The sequence below is a fragment of the Ambystoma mexicanum genome, chromosome 9 (genome assembly GCF_040938575.1).
Source record: "Ambystoma mexicanum isolate Mex_15411 chromosome 9, UKY_AmexF1_1, whole genome shotgun sequence".
In the NCBI taxonomy this organism is placed as follows: Eukaryota; Metazoa; Chordata; class Amphibia; order Caudata; family Ambystomatidae; genus Ambystoma; species Ambystoma mexicanum.
The window spans coordinates 254503481-254516032 of record NC_090931.1 but is presented as its reverse complement, the minus strand read 5'-3'; the positions used below and the strand labels follow the sequence as shown (position 1 = coordinate 254516032).

At 49.6% G+C, this 12552-nt stretch overlaps 2 protein-coding genes across 2 annotated transcripts in view; one reads left to right on the top strand and one right to left on the bottom strand.

Moving 5' to 3' along the window:
• Window positions 1-12552, bottom strand: part of HEPACAM (hepatic and glial cell adhesion molecule) — a 388102-nt gene that overhangs the window by 341900 nt on the left and 33650 nt on the right. The gene's annotated exons all lie outside the window — the stretch shown is intronic.
• The window catches only part of CCDC15 (coiled-coil domain containing 15), a 579868-nt gene continuing 571749 nt past the window's right edge, over window positions 4434-12552 (top strand). Inside the window, exon 1 of the mRNA XM_069614562.1 lies at window positions 4434-6617. Within this exon, the coding sequence (XP_069470663.1) occupies window positions 6534-6617 (84 nt within the window). The 5' untranslated portion in view covers window positions 4434-6533. The remainder of the gene's footprint in view (window positions 6618-12552) is intronic.

Sequence of the window (12552 nt, the reverse complement as noted above, 5' to 3'; positions counted from 1 at the left end):
TACCCAGCTCTTCTTCAAACTTCCCTCTGAACCTCTTCTTACTTCCTCGACCGTTCCTGACTGCTCATCTGCTATCCAGTCCTGGTGTGCCCATAATGATCTCTGTCTCAATGCCAGCAAGACTGAGATCCTTCCTATTGGGACTCCTGCTCTTTGTTTCCTCCCTTCACTCTGGCCACCCTCTATGGGTTCACCCCCTCTCCTTCATCTGAAGCCAGAAACCTTGGAGTCATCTTCGACTCCTCTCTCTCTTTCCTTCCTCACAGAGCGGACTTTGCCAAGAAGGCCCATTTCCAACCCGACCTTCTCAGAGGGATCCTCCCTTTCTTCATTTTTCTCCAGAAGCGTAATGTCTGTAGAGCTCTGGTACTCTCTAGGCTTAACTGCTGCAACAGCCCAGCCTCTTCCTTAGTCTACCCTCTCCCTCTCTTCGCCCCCTCCAGCTTGTCCAGAATAGGGCTGCAAGACTTATCCTTGGCCTCAAGCCCAGGGACCCTATCTCTCAAGCCCTAAAATCATTCCACTAGCTCCTGGTTGCTGCAAGAATCAAATTCAAATCCCTCTTCATCATCCATAAGGCTGTCTGGGGCCAGGGAACACAATATCTACAACTTGCTCTAACCAAATACTCTCCCTCCAGATCTCTCTGATCTTCCGGCTCCAACTCTCTGCATGTCAAGGACTTCTCTAAGCAGTGAGTGGGCGGCCAATCTCTTTCCTCGGCTGGCTCCCCCCTCTGGAACAGCCTGCCCCATCCTCTCTGTCTTGAGCTGGACCTCCTCAAATTCTGCAAACTCCTCAAGACTTTCCTCCTCCTTCCCCCTCTCACTCCCATGCTAAACCCCACAGTCGCTGAGATTGGTGGGCTGGGCCCTTATGTGTCTGTTTGGGTCCTGGCCTTCTGTCCAATAGCCTTCAGCTTCCACCCTCCCCATGACTTGCCTTTGGGCTCCCACTGGCCTGTGTTGTCCAACAGGCCTGCACTTATTGTATTGACAGGTGACCACTATTTACCAAGTGGTCTTTGCCAGGCACTAACCTATTGCCTTGCAAATGACTCGCTGGCACCCCCCCCTCTGTGGAACCTCTAGCACTTACCCTGTGTTCCCTTGTCCATTCTCTCTCGCTGCACTTGCACGTTCCGAATGTTCACAAGGCCTAGTAGGACTGCCTCTATATTTTTTCATCATTTTTATTTTATTTGCCTTTTTGCTGCCCTTTTCCCTCCCCTTTCCCCTGTGGGCGCTTTGAAACACAATTTCTTGGTGTATAAGCACCTTAAAAATGCACAATAAAATAAAAATAAATAAATAAAAGGTGTGATTTTCGGATCTTAGCTCTGCTTTTGACCACATAGACAGGAGACTTCTCTGGGCAAAACTTGATATGATGTGGGTCCCCAAACTGTTAATCCATATGTTGAAAGCTTTGCATATTAACTTGGGAGGGAGAGGGGGGTGTTTTGTTTGGCCCTGATGGTGAAATCAGCAAGCCAATCAGGGTCAACAAGGGGCTCCGCGGGGGCTGTGTTTTGGCCACTGTTCTTTTTGACATGTATGTGAATTCTTTGGCTTCTAACTTGGAATCTCTGGAATCAGATGTTCCTGGATGTGGGGCCAGGAGATTTCTAGCTCTCAGTTTGCTGATGATGCTGTTCTCCTGGCCAGAACTCCAACTTCTTTACAGGTCTTGGTTGAAGGCAAGATGCCTGAAGGTCAATTTGGCTAAGTGTTTTGTGGTGTATGTCTCACAAACTACGTTGAAGATCCTTCAGATCGTGCTGGAGGGCCTTATTCTTTCATTTTGCTCTTCCTTCGATTATCTAGGTCTTAGATTTCATTGTAAATTGAATTGGGATGACCATCTTTCCAAACATACACTAAAAATGCATTGAGTAGTGGGAAGCATTTTTAGATTTACCAGAACACTCGCTCAGTGGAACATTTCCTCAATATTCACAAGTTTCTTTTAGAGAGTATACATTTTTCCTTAGAAGAGCAAGATTTAGCAATCTGCCTGTCAAAGCTGTCACTTGTGAGTGGTTGTAGCATTCCTCCGATGTTCTTAATAGTTGTTGTCTTTGTGGGGAAGTAGAGTCTGTTGTTCTATTTTGTCCTCTGTACTATGACTTCAGGAAAATGTTTCTTGCAGGCTTATTCAGGGAATCTGGTTTGAGACAGCACCGACCAGCTATGTAGTTTTTACTAGCGTTAACCAAACTGTCGGTCAATGTTGCCTTAGCAAGCTTTTTGAAGAAATGATGGGCAAGAAGATGTAAATTACTGGAGGGTAAAGGATGAGTCAGGAAGTTCTCACTACATTTTGGGAGGCATGTTGTTATTATTTCCCTGAGTAATTAGGATATAATGCATTTTATTCAGCTTTTAATATATTTGTATCGCTTTTTTTATTGTATGCTGTTTTATGGATTGCAAACCGAAATAAACTTTGAAATGGCTACTATGTGTGCAGAGCACTGATGAGTTAAACTTGGACCCCTAGACTTTGCAGAAAGGCTGGTGACGGAAAAGGATGTACGTGATTTGACTGAATCCATGTTTTCAAAAGAGTGAAGCGACCAAATTATTTATTTTATAATTGCGGAGGGAGGGGGAGACCCCCGTAGCCTCCCCTCCTTTGCTCTACCTCTATTAATATCCCTTTCCCACCCCCACATAGATTTTTTTTTTTTTAAATGTCTGTAAAAAATGTAAAAAACAATTCGGTCACGTCTTCCTCGAAAACATTGGATTCGGTCACTTCTAGGTATCAGACAGAAAAGGCTTCTTTGAATTCACTGTCTAGACAGAAGCTTGTTTATTTCTTATTCAATGTGTGTGTTCAATAACCTACACACAACAAGGGCGGGAAGGAGGCAGCGCAATGGCATGTCGGTTAATGAAGCCGCGAGGCCAGACTGTTCGCTATTCAACTCCTTGTCTATCTTGTAGATTTTGAGTTTGCAAAGCCTTGTAGCATAAACTGAAAAATGTGCACACATATTTACCATGTGTGCAGAGGCATTGCTGAGGGGGGGAAGGGGGCTGAGGGGGTTATAGCCCCGGGTCTTTGGGTTTTAGCCCCAGATAGAAGCTCAGGTGCTACAACCAAAAAGCTAGCTAGCCCCGAATCCCGACATTGGCTTAGCCTCAGATCTTTTCCAGACCTAGCAACACCCCTGCATGTGTGCGGAACACTGGACCTAGAGTTAACCGAAAGGCTGCTGACAGAAAATGCTTCCTTGGGGAAAGGTGTAAATGTTGAAAGCATTTGGTATGGGAAGAATGAATGCCGGAGGACGTTCGAACTCAGTCGACACAGTTCGGTCAATAAATATAACTGAGTTTTCCCAGGTTACATTAACTGTAAGTAATGAGCAAGGTGAACTTCTCAAAGGCAATCAACATTTACATTTCGGACACAAACATTTTTAGGAACAGTCAAATTACATAGAAAAATAAATAACTACTTTATGAAGATCAGTACCCAATGACAAACAAGCTCTGGTCTTCTAATGGTCTTCTAAGCGGTAGGAAATGCATAACATTTTAAACATTCTCACCACGTAAAAGAGTTTGACATACTCCATCTTTAAGATATTGTATGCTACTGTCCTCCAGTGGTAGATTACTTAAAGGGATATCAAAAATATATTGTACTTCAGGTCAGAAAGTTATAGGGCTGGGGTGTTCAGTCACAGGGAGTGGGTGTGTGCTGGTTACAGTTTTCGAACTGAGCGGGAACGGTCGACCGCAGAGTTCCACTGCTTTTATTGTTGACTTTTAACAGTTCCACTAGTTTTTGCAACAGTTTTCACCATTCCGGAACTGTTCTTTGTGGAGTTAAAGGACACTTCTCCCCTGTACCACCGAATAGCAGTTATAGCTAAACCGAAATCTGGTTCAACTCAAATGGCTGTCAACCAGCATGGCTGCAACCCTTGAAAAATGTGTTGCATGTTGCTCCCCTCCTGTCTATCCTGTCACACACCGGGTCATAGTACACTACTATTTTTGGTACAATTCTGCCATTGGCTTGTTACCATTAGAGTGCCGCGGAAATATGTTATTACTGCCCCGTTTTTACTACGACTGCCCAAAATGTCAACTTTTTTCATTTCAACCCCCTTTCCACCCCATATAAATGTTTGGGGAAGCGCCAGCTGTCCCCCTATGTTCGTTATATACTATACCCATCCCCCACATATATATGGGGTGAAAAGGTCTGGTCGGATTTTTTTTTAATTCGACATTATTGGGGGGGTTACACGAATAACGGTGCAGTGATTGTACAATCCTGTGTGGCGCAAAGTGTTTTTTAATTTACGTTTTAATTGAAGGCTTACCAGGTGTTGCATAGTACCCCTCCTGGGAGCATGGTAGCTCCCAGGATGTTGTAACATAATAAAAGTACCGAGCCGCTTCTGGCTCAGCAGTCACTCCCATCAAGGACTCCGGTGTCGTTCATTTAGCACCATGCTGGTGCCACACCGCATGCGCTGGGCCCAAGGACGGGGCCCAGCATGAGGACGGTGCCCCTGCTGGGCAACTCCGTCCCCTGGTAATTTGAGTGCCATGTGACCATGGCTGCTGGGGCGACCCCGGCCTGGGTGCCCCCATAGCCGGGTCCGCCGTGTGCTGGGTGCCACCGGCCATGTGGTTAGCTCCGGTGATCCGGAGCGGGTGGGGTGACCCCCATCCATGAATCCGCGACGTGATCGCCGCACTGAGTAAGCCCGTCGGGTGACCCCGACATGAGCATGAGGCCTGCCCGGTTACCCAGAGCAGGCCCCCCAACAATGGCGACGAGGGCTGGAGCATCGTGTGCAAGGCAGCCTTGGCCGCATGTGTTGCAGCGCCCCTCTCCCACAATGGAGGAGGCCTCTCACCAACAACGGAGAGGAGAGAGTGGTAGCTGCGTCGGCGGCCGCCACGCATGAGGAACGTTATCGGCCCCCCACCACCACCAGGAGGGAGAAAGCTGTCCCCCATCCCTGTGGGGAGCGAGAGTGCCCGCGGCGTCGGCCGCAATGAGGAGGCACTGCCCCTCCACCCGCGGAGGGGAGGAGCGGCATACATCGCCGAAACGAAGAGCAGCGATGTACGCGCAAGAAGTAAAATGCTGGCGGCCGGAGCTGCAAGGAAATACCCGGCGCCCCCCGAGCATCGGCCGCCACACAAAAGGGCGGGCACAATAACAACTGGGCCCGCAAGGAGAAGGAACATGCTGGCGGCTGCGTCGCGGGGAGGTGGAGCTGCCCCTCCCCCATCCGGAAGCCACGGCGAGGTGTGCCGCAGAGAAAAAGAAACTATTTTTTAATATAAAAATGAGGCGGGCCCAACACCAACTGGGCCCGCAAGGTGTGTGACAAGGAAGGCGAGCTGACCCCGCCCCATTCCCCGCAGGAGAAGGAGGGGGTTGGCGGCTGCCCCGCAACGGGAGGTGTGCCCCCCCAAGAAGTAATGGAACGGCACCCACTGCAAAGGAGGGATGAGTTGCCCCCTCCTGCACCCGCAAGACGCGCGGTGCGGGAGCTGCGGATGGCCGGGAGGTGTGGCCGTTTGCAGGCACTGCAGACATGGGGACTGCTGCAAGCGGGGGGCTGCCAAACAGCTGATGCTGCCCCCATGGGAGGCGGGCCCAACACCAACTGGGCCAGTGCGAGAAAAAAAATGCTGTGTGAACCGCTGCTGCCCCCACCTGACGGGAGGAGCTGCAATGGCACCCCCCCACAAGACCCGGGCCCCCTGGCAGTGACCTCGTGAAGTGCTCTATCCTGGAGAAGAAAAGGAATGGAGTGCGGCAGGCCCCTCGCATGGAGAACTGCGTTGTCCCGGCCTACACCGAAATAAGGAGACGCTGCCCCCCCCCATCCAGCGAGCTGCGGCATGGAGGAGCGGCGAAGTGAACCGATGAAGAAACAAAACTGGTGGCCTTCCAAACGGCCCGGACCCCCCCACCCTCTGCAGAGATAGGAACGGCCCCCACAAATTGGAACACATGCCTGCGGCAGCCCATCAAGATCCCGGGCCTGCCGTGGCAGCAAAGAACAAGCAATTGTGGGCCGGACATTAAGGCGTGCCGCCCTGCCTGCAGTATCAACGGCGCTGCTCCCTGGCCCCCTTCAAGACCCCGGCCCAGTGGTGGTGAAGGTGGTGTTTCCATAGGGAGGGTTGCAGCTCTCATGAGTGCTTGTGTGCCCTTCTGGGCCTGCTGCCCAGAAGTCCCGTCACCAGTGTCGCCCTGCCAGCTGCGCCAGGTGGGAGGGGAAGTAGGGTGTGTGAACCCCCAGGTGCAGTTCCGCTGGCCCCTTTTTGGACTTTGAACCTGCCCACGAGGGAGAAGAAGCGGAACAACGGGCCTGCTGCCAAGGTGCCAGTGGACCATCACAGGCGCTCCAGACTATGGACTTGGCCGATGTGGCTCCTGAGCCTTCCCAGGTGCAGCTTTGCCGTCTCTATTTGTGTGACTCTGGCGTGGCTGTCCGGAGCAAACACTAGTGAGGACTCAACCTGGCCTCCTGCACCTTCAAGATGGTGGAAGAAAGACATTGTCACCGACGTCCCCAGGAAGACTCGGAGCCAGCAGACATGGATGTGCTCGAATTGACCCTGTCGGTGGGTAATATAATGTGGTGCCAGTAGCTTCCATTAGTGTTTTGTGATAGTAAAACCACTCACCCAGGTTAATAACGGGTGTAAAATAAAATCTAGTAGAGTGGTTATAGGAGTAGTAGTGTGTGGTGGTGCAGGTTTTGTTGTTATAGAAAATGGAGTGGTGTTGCATAGTACCCTTCCTGGGAGCATGGTAGCTCCCAGGATGTTGTAATGGGTCACGTGGCAGTAGCCACGTGACCAACATAATAAAAGTACCGAGCCGCTTCCGGCTCGGCAGTCACTCCCATCAAGGACTCCAATGTCGTTCATTTAGCACCATGCTGGTGCCACACCGCATGCTCTGGGCCCAAGGACGGGGCCCAGCATGAGGACGGTGCCGCTGCTGGGCTACTCCGTCCTCTGGTAATCTGAGTGCCATGTGACCATGGCTACTGGGGCGACCCCGGCCTGGGTGCCCCCTGAGCCGGGGGCGCCGTGTGCTGGGTGCCCCGGCCATGTGGGTAGCTTCGGTGAACCGGAGCGGGTGGGGTGACCTCCACCCATGAATCCGCAGCGTGATCGTCGCACTGAGTAAGCCCGTCGGGTGCCCCCGACATGAGCGTGGGGCCTGCCCGGTGACCCGGAGGAGGCCCCCAACACCAAGTATTGCAATGCTGCTAGGACACTGGGGTGACTGTCACTGTACTTGGGAATTGATACCAGGACACAGAATATACTTTTCAGGGTGTTTATTAACCAAATGCTCAAAGGACAAGGTGGCAGGATGGTTGCAGAATCCAACAAAATAAAGTGTCAGGATGATAGCTTCAAGTGTCAGGGTATAATGTGAGGAACGGGCCAGTGGGGCTCTCAATACAGTGACAAAGAAACAGGTACCTCCCTTTCTCCAAAGGTGTTTGGTGTTCCCAAAACCCAACAATCCAAATTTCAGGTGGCAGGCACAAAAAGAAATGTCCCAATTTTTCTGATGGGTCAAAACGAAAGTGTCCACAAAGTCTTTCCAAGCCTTCACTGCAAGACAATCCCTACACGAAATATAAGCAAATGTCTTCCTTCAAGGAGGGCATCTCTACCCTTCCAGCGGTGGGTAGAAGAGGGGTTGTTGTGTCCTCCAACCTTCTCTTTGGGTTGTGCGAGTCACTGGGCTGCGGACCCATGGCTCTCACTCCATACATGTTTTGGGGGTCTTCCTGACCAGTGTTGCCTGGTCTTCTCCTCAGTGTCTTCTCCGGGTAGAGCGTCGGGATGTTCCCTGCAGACTGGGTGTAGGGTTAGTGACTGCGGGATACTCTGTTGCACCTTGCTGGGGTTCTGTAGAGGAGCATGGCACTACTCTTGCCTTTGACACTCTTCTCTCATTAGTGGTCTCTCTCAGGTCCTATGTCTGTGTCCCTAACACAAAGCTGCCCTCCCTGCTCCCCAGTGCAGTGGTGCTGTCCTGTTCTCCCATCACCTCTACTGTTGCCGCTGGACCTTCCAGATCCTCCAGAACCTCCCTACCCCCACTACCTAGGTGGGTGGGTCCTCCTCCTCTCTTCTACCTATGATGGTCCAGCTCAATCCCACTCTCCAGTGGCATAGTCTCTTTCTCTCTCTCCTGGTGGCATCCCTGCTCTTCTACCTGCCAATACCACTCTCTCATCTGTTGGTATCTCCCTTTCACAATGATAATCCCTCTTACCTCCAAGTGTATTCTTCTTTCCTCTCCATAACAATTCTCTCCTCCCAGATTTTGACTCTCCTGCTTCTTCTCAAGATAATTGCCAACTCCAATCTCCTTCAAGTCCCCTTCTTTTAAAGAATGTGTCCCTTCTTTCTCCCACAATCGATACCTCTTTCATCCCCTTCCAAGTGGTATCTCATTCCTTCTTCTCCCAGTGTCCCTACTCCAAACGAACACCTCCTTCTTTATTCACTACTATAATATGCTCCAAAATTGCCACAATATTCCACTAATCCTCTTTCCAGTTGCTACTCCTCACTTTCCTCTCCCAGTCGATAATACTCTTTCTCTGTTCCCCAGGATATCTCGGTCATATCTATCTGAGGCATAACCTGCCTCCTCTTTCACCACATCAAGCTCTTCCTCCTTCCTTTCAACGACAGTAACCGTATCTGTCCATCCCAAAGGATATCCCTCTCAGTCTGCTCCAACTCAATATCTCCCTCTTCCTCCAAATCATTTTTTGTCTATCTCTCCCCAACTCAATCTTTCCCATTTTCCACAATAATCTCCCCTCCTGAACACAGACACCTCTAGCTTCTCACTACTAGAACTTGCAGAATCGTACCAAAATGTCGACCTGACAATTGCGACGGCCGAAAATGCTGACTTTTTCTTTTTTTTTTTACCCCCCCTTACACCACATATATATGTGGGGGGTATAGAATATAATATTAATATGGAGGACTGCGGGGGTTCTCCCCCCGCATATCTATGTGGTGTAAAGGGTTAAAAAAAAAGTTAGCATTTTCAGCCGTCGCAATAATCACATTTGCCCATGCTCCTCTCACCTCAACACACTCTAGTAACTCCTTCCAAGACACCAACATCAGGCTCTCTGCACTCCGGTATCCACACCTGGGATCTCCAAAAGCCTGCTGCTCTCCTCCAACCTGCTCTTCCCGGGATGGACTCTGACTGATTTGCATGGCTGTTTTTAAAGACCGGTTTCTCCTCTTTTTGGGTGGTGACTTAGGACATGAAGTAAAGCATGCATAATTCATTAATTGATACAATATGGCTCATCACGAGGGAAGTGGTAAAAGGAGTGATTAATTGCACATGTGCTGGGTTTTTTCCTGCATCTATCTAAGAAATCTGCAAAGATTGTGGCAATTGAACTTACACTAGGTCTGTGTTTAGATCTTGCTAAAATATGAGCTGCAAGAACAGTATTTTGGCTCATGGAGGCCCTACAGGAAAGCATTTAGGGACAAAGAGATGGACACAATCGATCTAAAGAATAAGGACTCCTCATCAGCTGCACACAGCTAAACTCATCAATGCAGCTAGAGAATTCCTTATACATACCAGCTGCTTAACCATCGCCCGGGTGATCATCGGGGCAAGACTGGACTACTGCAATGCCCTCTTTGCAGGGAGCCCCAAACAGAACATCCACAACATGCAAGTAATCCAAAACAATGCTTTACGTTCAGCTCTCAACATTCCAAAAAGGGAGCACATCTCAGCAGCAAGAAAGGAAGTTCACTGGCTTCCTATTTGTGATAGGATTATTTTCAAGACATTGGCCTCATTACGACCCTGGCGGCCGTGGTATGAGCGGTGCCGGTAAGGTACTGGCACCATTCATACCGGGCCGCCACATTACGAGTTTGCTCGCGGGTGGCGGTACGCATGTCTGGTCTGGCCAGACGTGCATACCGTCACCCGCGAGCAGACCAGGATACTAACAACGGACCCGTCATTAACGGGTCCATTGTCAGCATTATCCCCATTCCCATTAAGCCCTACGGGGCTCGAATGGGGACATATGGGTCTGGGTCCCGAAATTGGGAGTTACCAGTCCCGCAAACGTCGGAATGGCCCGGTAATTCCCTTTTTTCGGGACCCAGACACGAGTTTGGAGGTAGCCATGCCGGTAATGGAGGCATGGCTACCTCCAAACTCGTAATGAGGCCCATTGTCCATAACGCATAAATGTCTCTCAAAGACGGTCCCTGAATACCGGTCTCAAAAAATAGTGAGAACTCATACCCGCAGAACGGTAAGATTAATCCACGCTCACCAGCTGGCCGTACCGGAATTCAATGAGTTAGAGGAGGAGGATCCAGCTTCCCTACAGTGGCTGCGAGCCAATCGAACGCCCTCCAGCCCTAAGGGCAGAGGAATCATACTGGCCCTTCCGTAAGGCCCTAAAAACTTGACTGTTCACCTGATCCCTGACACTTTCACCTAGCTCTCCTATCCGCCCTGACTTCCCTAAGCTAGGGCACGGATTTGGGTGCATGGTTCGCCCTCTTCATATACTGCAATGTACCCTAACAGAATTACCCGCTGTCTGGTGCAATTTTCTTTGTCTGTGTGTAACTGGTGTCTCAACAGCGCCCAGATGCCTTTAGGCTTTGGCGCTTTACAAATGCAAAAATAAATAAAGGGCAACTTTCTGCAAGTGAGCTGAAGTTATTCCATATATTTTGGACTTTGTTGCCAAGTTTAGACAGCAAGAAAATAGAATTGTCTTCATTTAATGCGCAGCTAAAAAAAATGTTTAGAAAGCTGAAGTAGACATACAGATCTGGACCATATACACAGCCTTAACTTAAGAAATCAATCATTGAATAATGAATGGAGATGAAACAGCAAACGCCTTTTAGATTTGTCATCAGTGAGCTGCAGAAGGATTTAATGAGGATTAGATTGCGATCGAGGGATGTATTGCATTGGAAAGTGCCAGTTTTAGCTATTGCCAACAAAGTTTTAATCTGAACGTGCTGCAGAGTGCCAATAAAATCTATAGCACATATGAATCTTGCGTGCCGGACCCTGACTCTTGAACAATGGGGTATGATGAGGAATATCTGCATACAATTAAAAATAATACATGTAACCAGGGCCTGGAAGGTGCTGTTTGAGGGCCTGTACAGAAATACAATATATCAATATTGGCTCTAATAATCTCATTCCTTTGAAAAGCAACACAAACAATGTGCAAGCCGCTGTGTCTGCAAAGTGATTGTTCCTGTCATCTGGGACTGCCACACTAACAGGCTGCTCCCAGCGGCTGCTTCTGACTTGCACTGCCACTGCTGTGAGCCTGCCAGAATCCCGCCCGCCCCCCCTCAGCGTATCTTCTACTTGTATGGACACTAGTGGCCGCTAACTGGGGTTCCCCCTACAGCTGCTTCAACTCCACTGCTTTCCATGCCTCCTTTTACAGGTGGCTGCTTCTGTCATACACTGCTGCCCTTCCTTTCTTTCCACCCTTGATAGTCTGTGCAGGCCTGGTCCTGGCATATGCAGCCACCATTGACAGTTCCTCCGCCGTCCTACTGCTTCCTTCATTGCCGCCAGCGGCTCCGGGCATATGTAGTGACTGTCTCACTTAAACTTCCTCTCCTGCTCTGCCTAAGCTCCCTCAGTGATCCTCAGACTACTGCACCTGCTTTGGGGCTGTTCCTCCAAACCTAAAATCCCTCGCAGGCCCAGCTCCTCCATGTGTCTGTTAGTGTGCCAATGTATTGACTGGAGACAACCAGCAAACTCAATGTCAGTCTTTCTGTGTCTCTTCTTGGCTTCATTCCCCTGCTCCTCTTTTCCCCTGGGCTCAGCCCTTGAAGATTCTTCACTCAAGACCCGAAGAACTCGTCCACCTGAGAACTGTTTCACTCTTTGCGTTACTGGTGCTGCCTGTCAGTATTGCCCAACTAGGTGGATCTTGGGGTATACAAGTTTTTATAAGCTCAGGGAGGAAGGAGGGGTTGTGCCACTACACAGGACACTATCCGTGTAGTATCTCATTGCCTTCACTGCTCCAGTAACTTAATGACATTGCTTCAGCCCTCCTGGGTCCTCCCTCAAACTCAAGGGACATTCCAGTTGGTGGTTCCAGCCATTGAGTAGGCTTCACTTCTTGGCTCTGTAGGGTGCAGGCCTACTTATTATCGACTAGTTTAGTTTAATTTAGTTATTTGGAGAGCGCCCCTAAGCCTGAGATATCTGGGCACTTGAGCATAGTTGAAGGTTACAGGTACATACAAATAGAGACAGTTGACAAATGGCTTGTTGACACGGGTTACACATTGGCCAACAAACTAACACCAAGAATAAATACAGAAGGGCAGAAGCAGCTGAGGAACAATTCACAAATTGGCCGTAGTGGTGGACAACAACGGATACCAAACGGCCCACAAACCTACACAGTTACCTAGGTTGGCAAATGTTTCAGAAAGGTCCATACCTTACATGGTT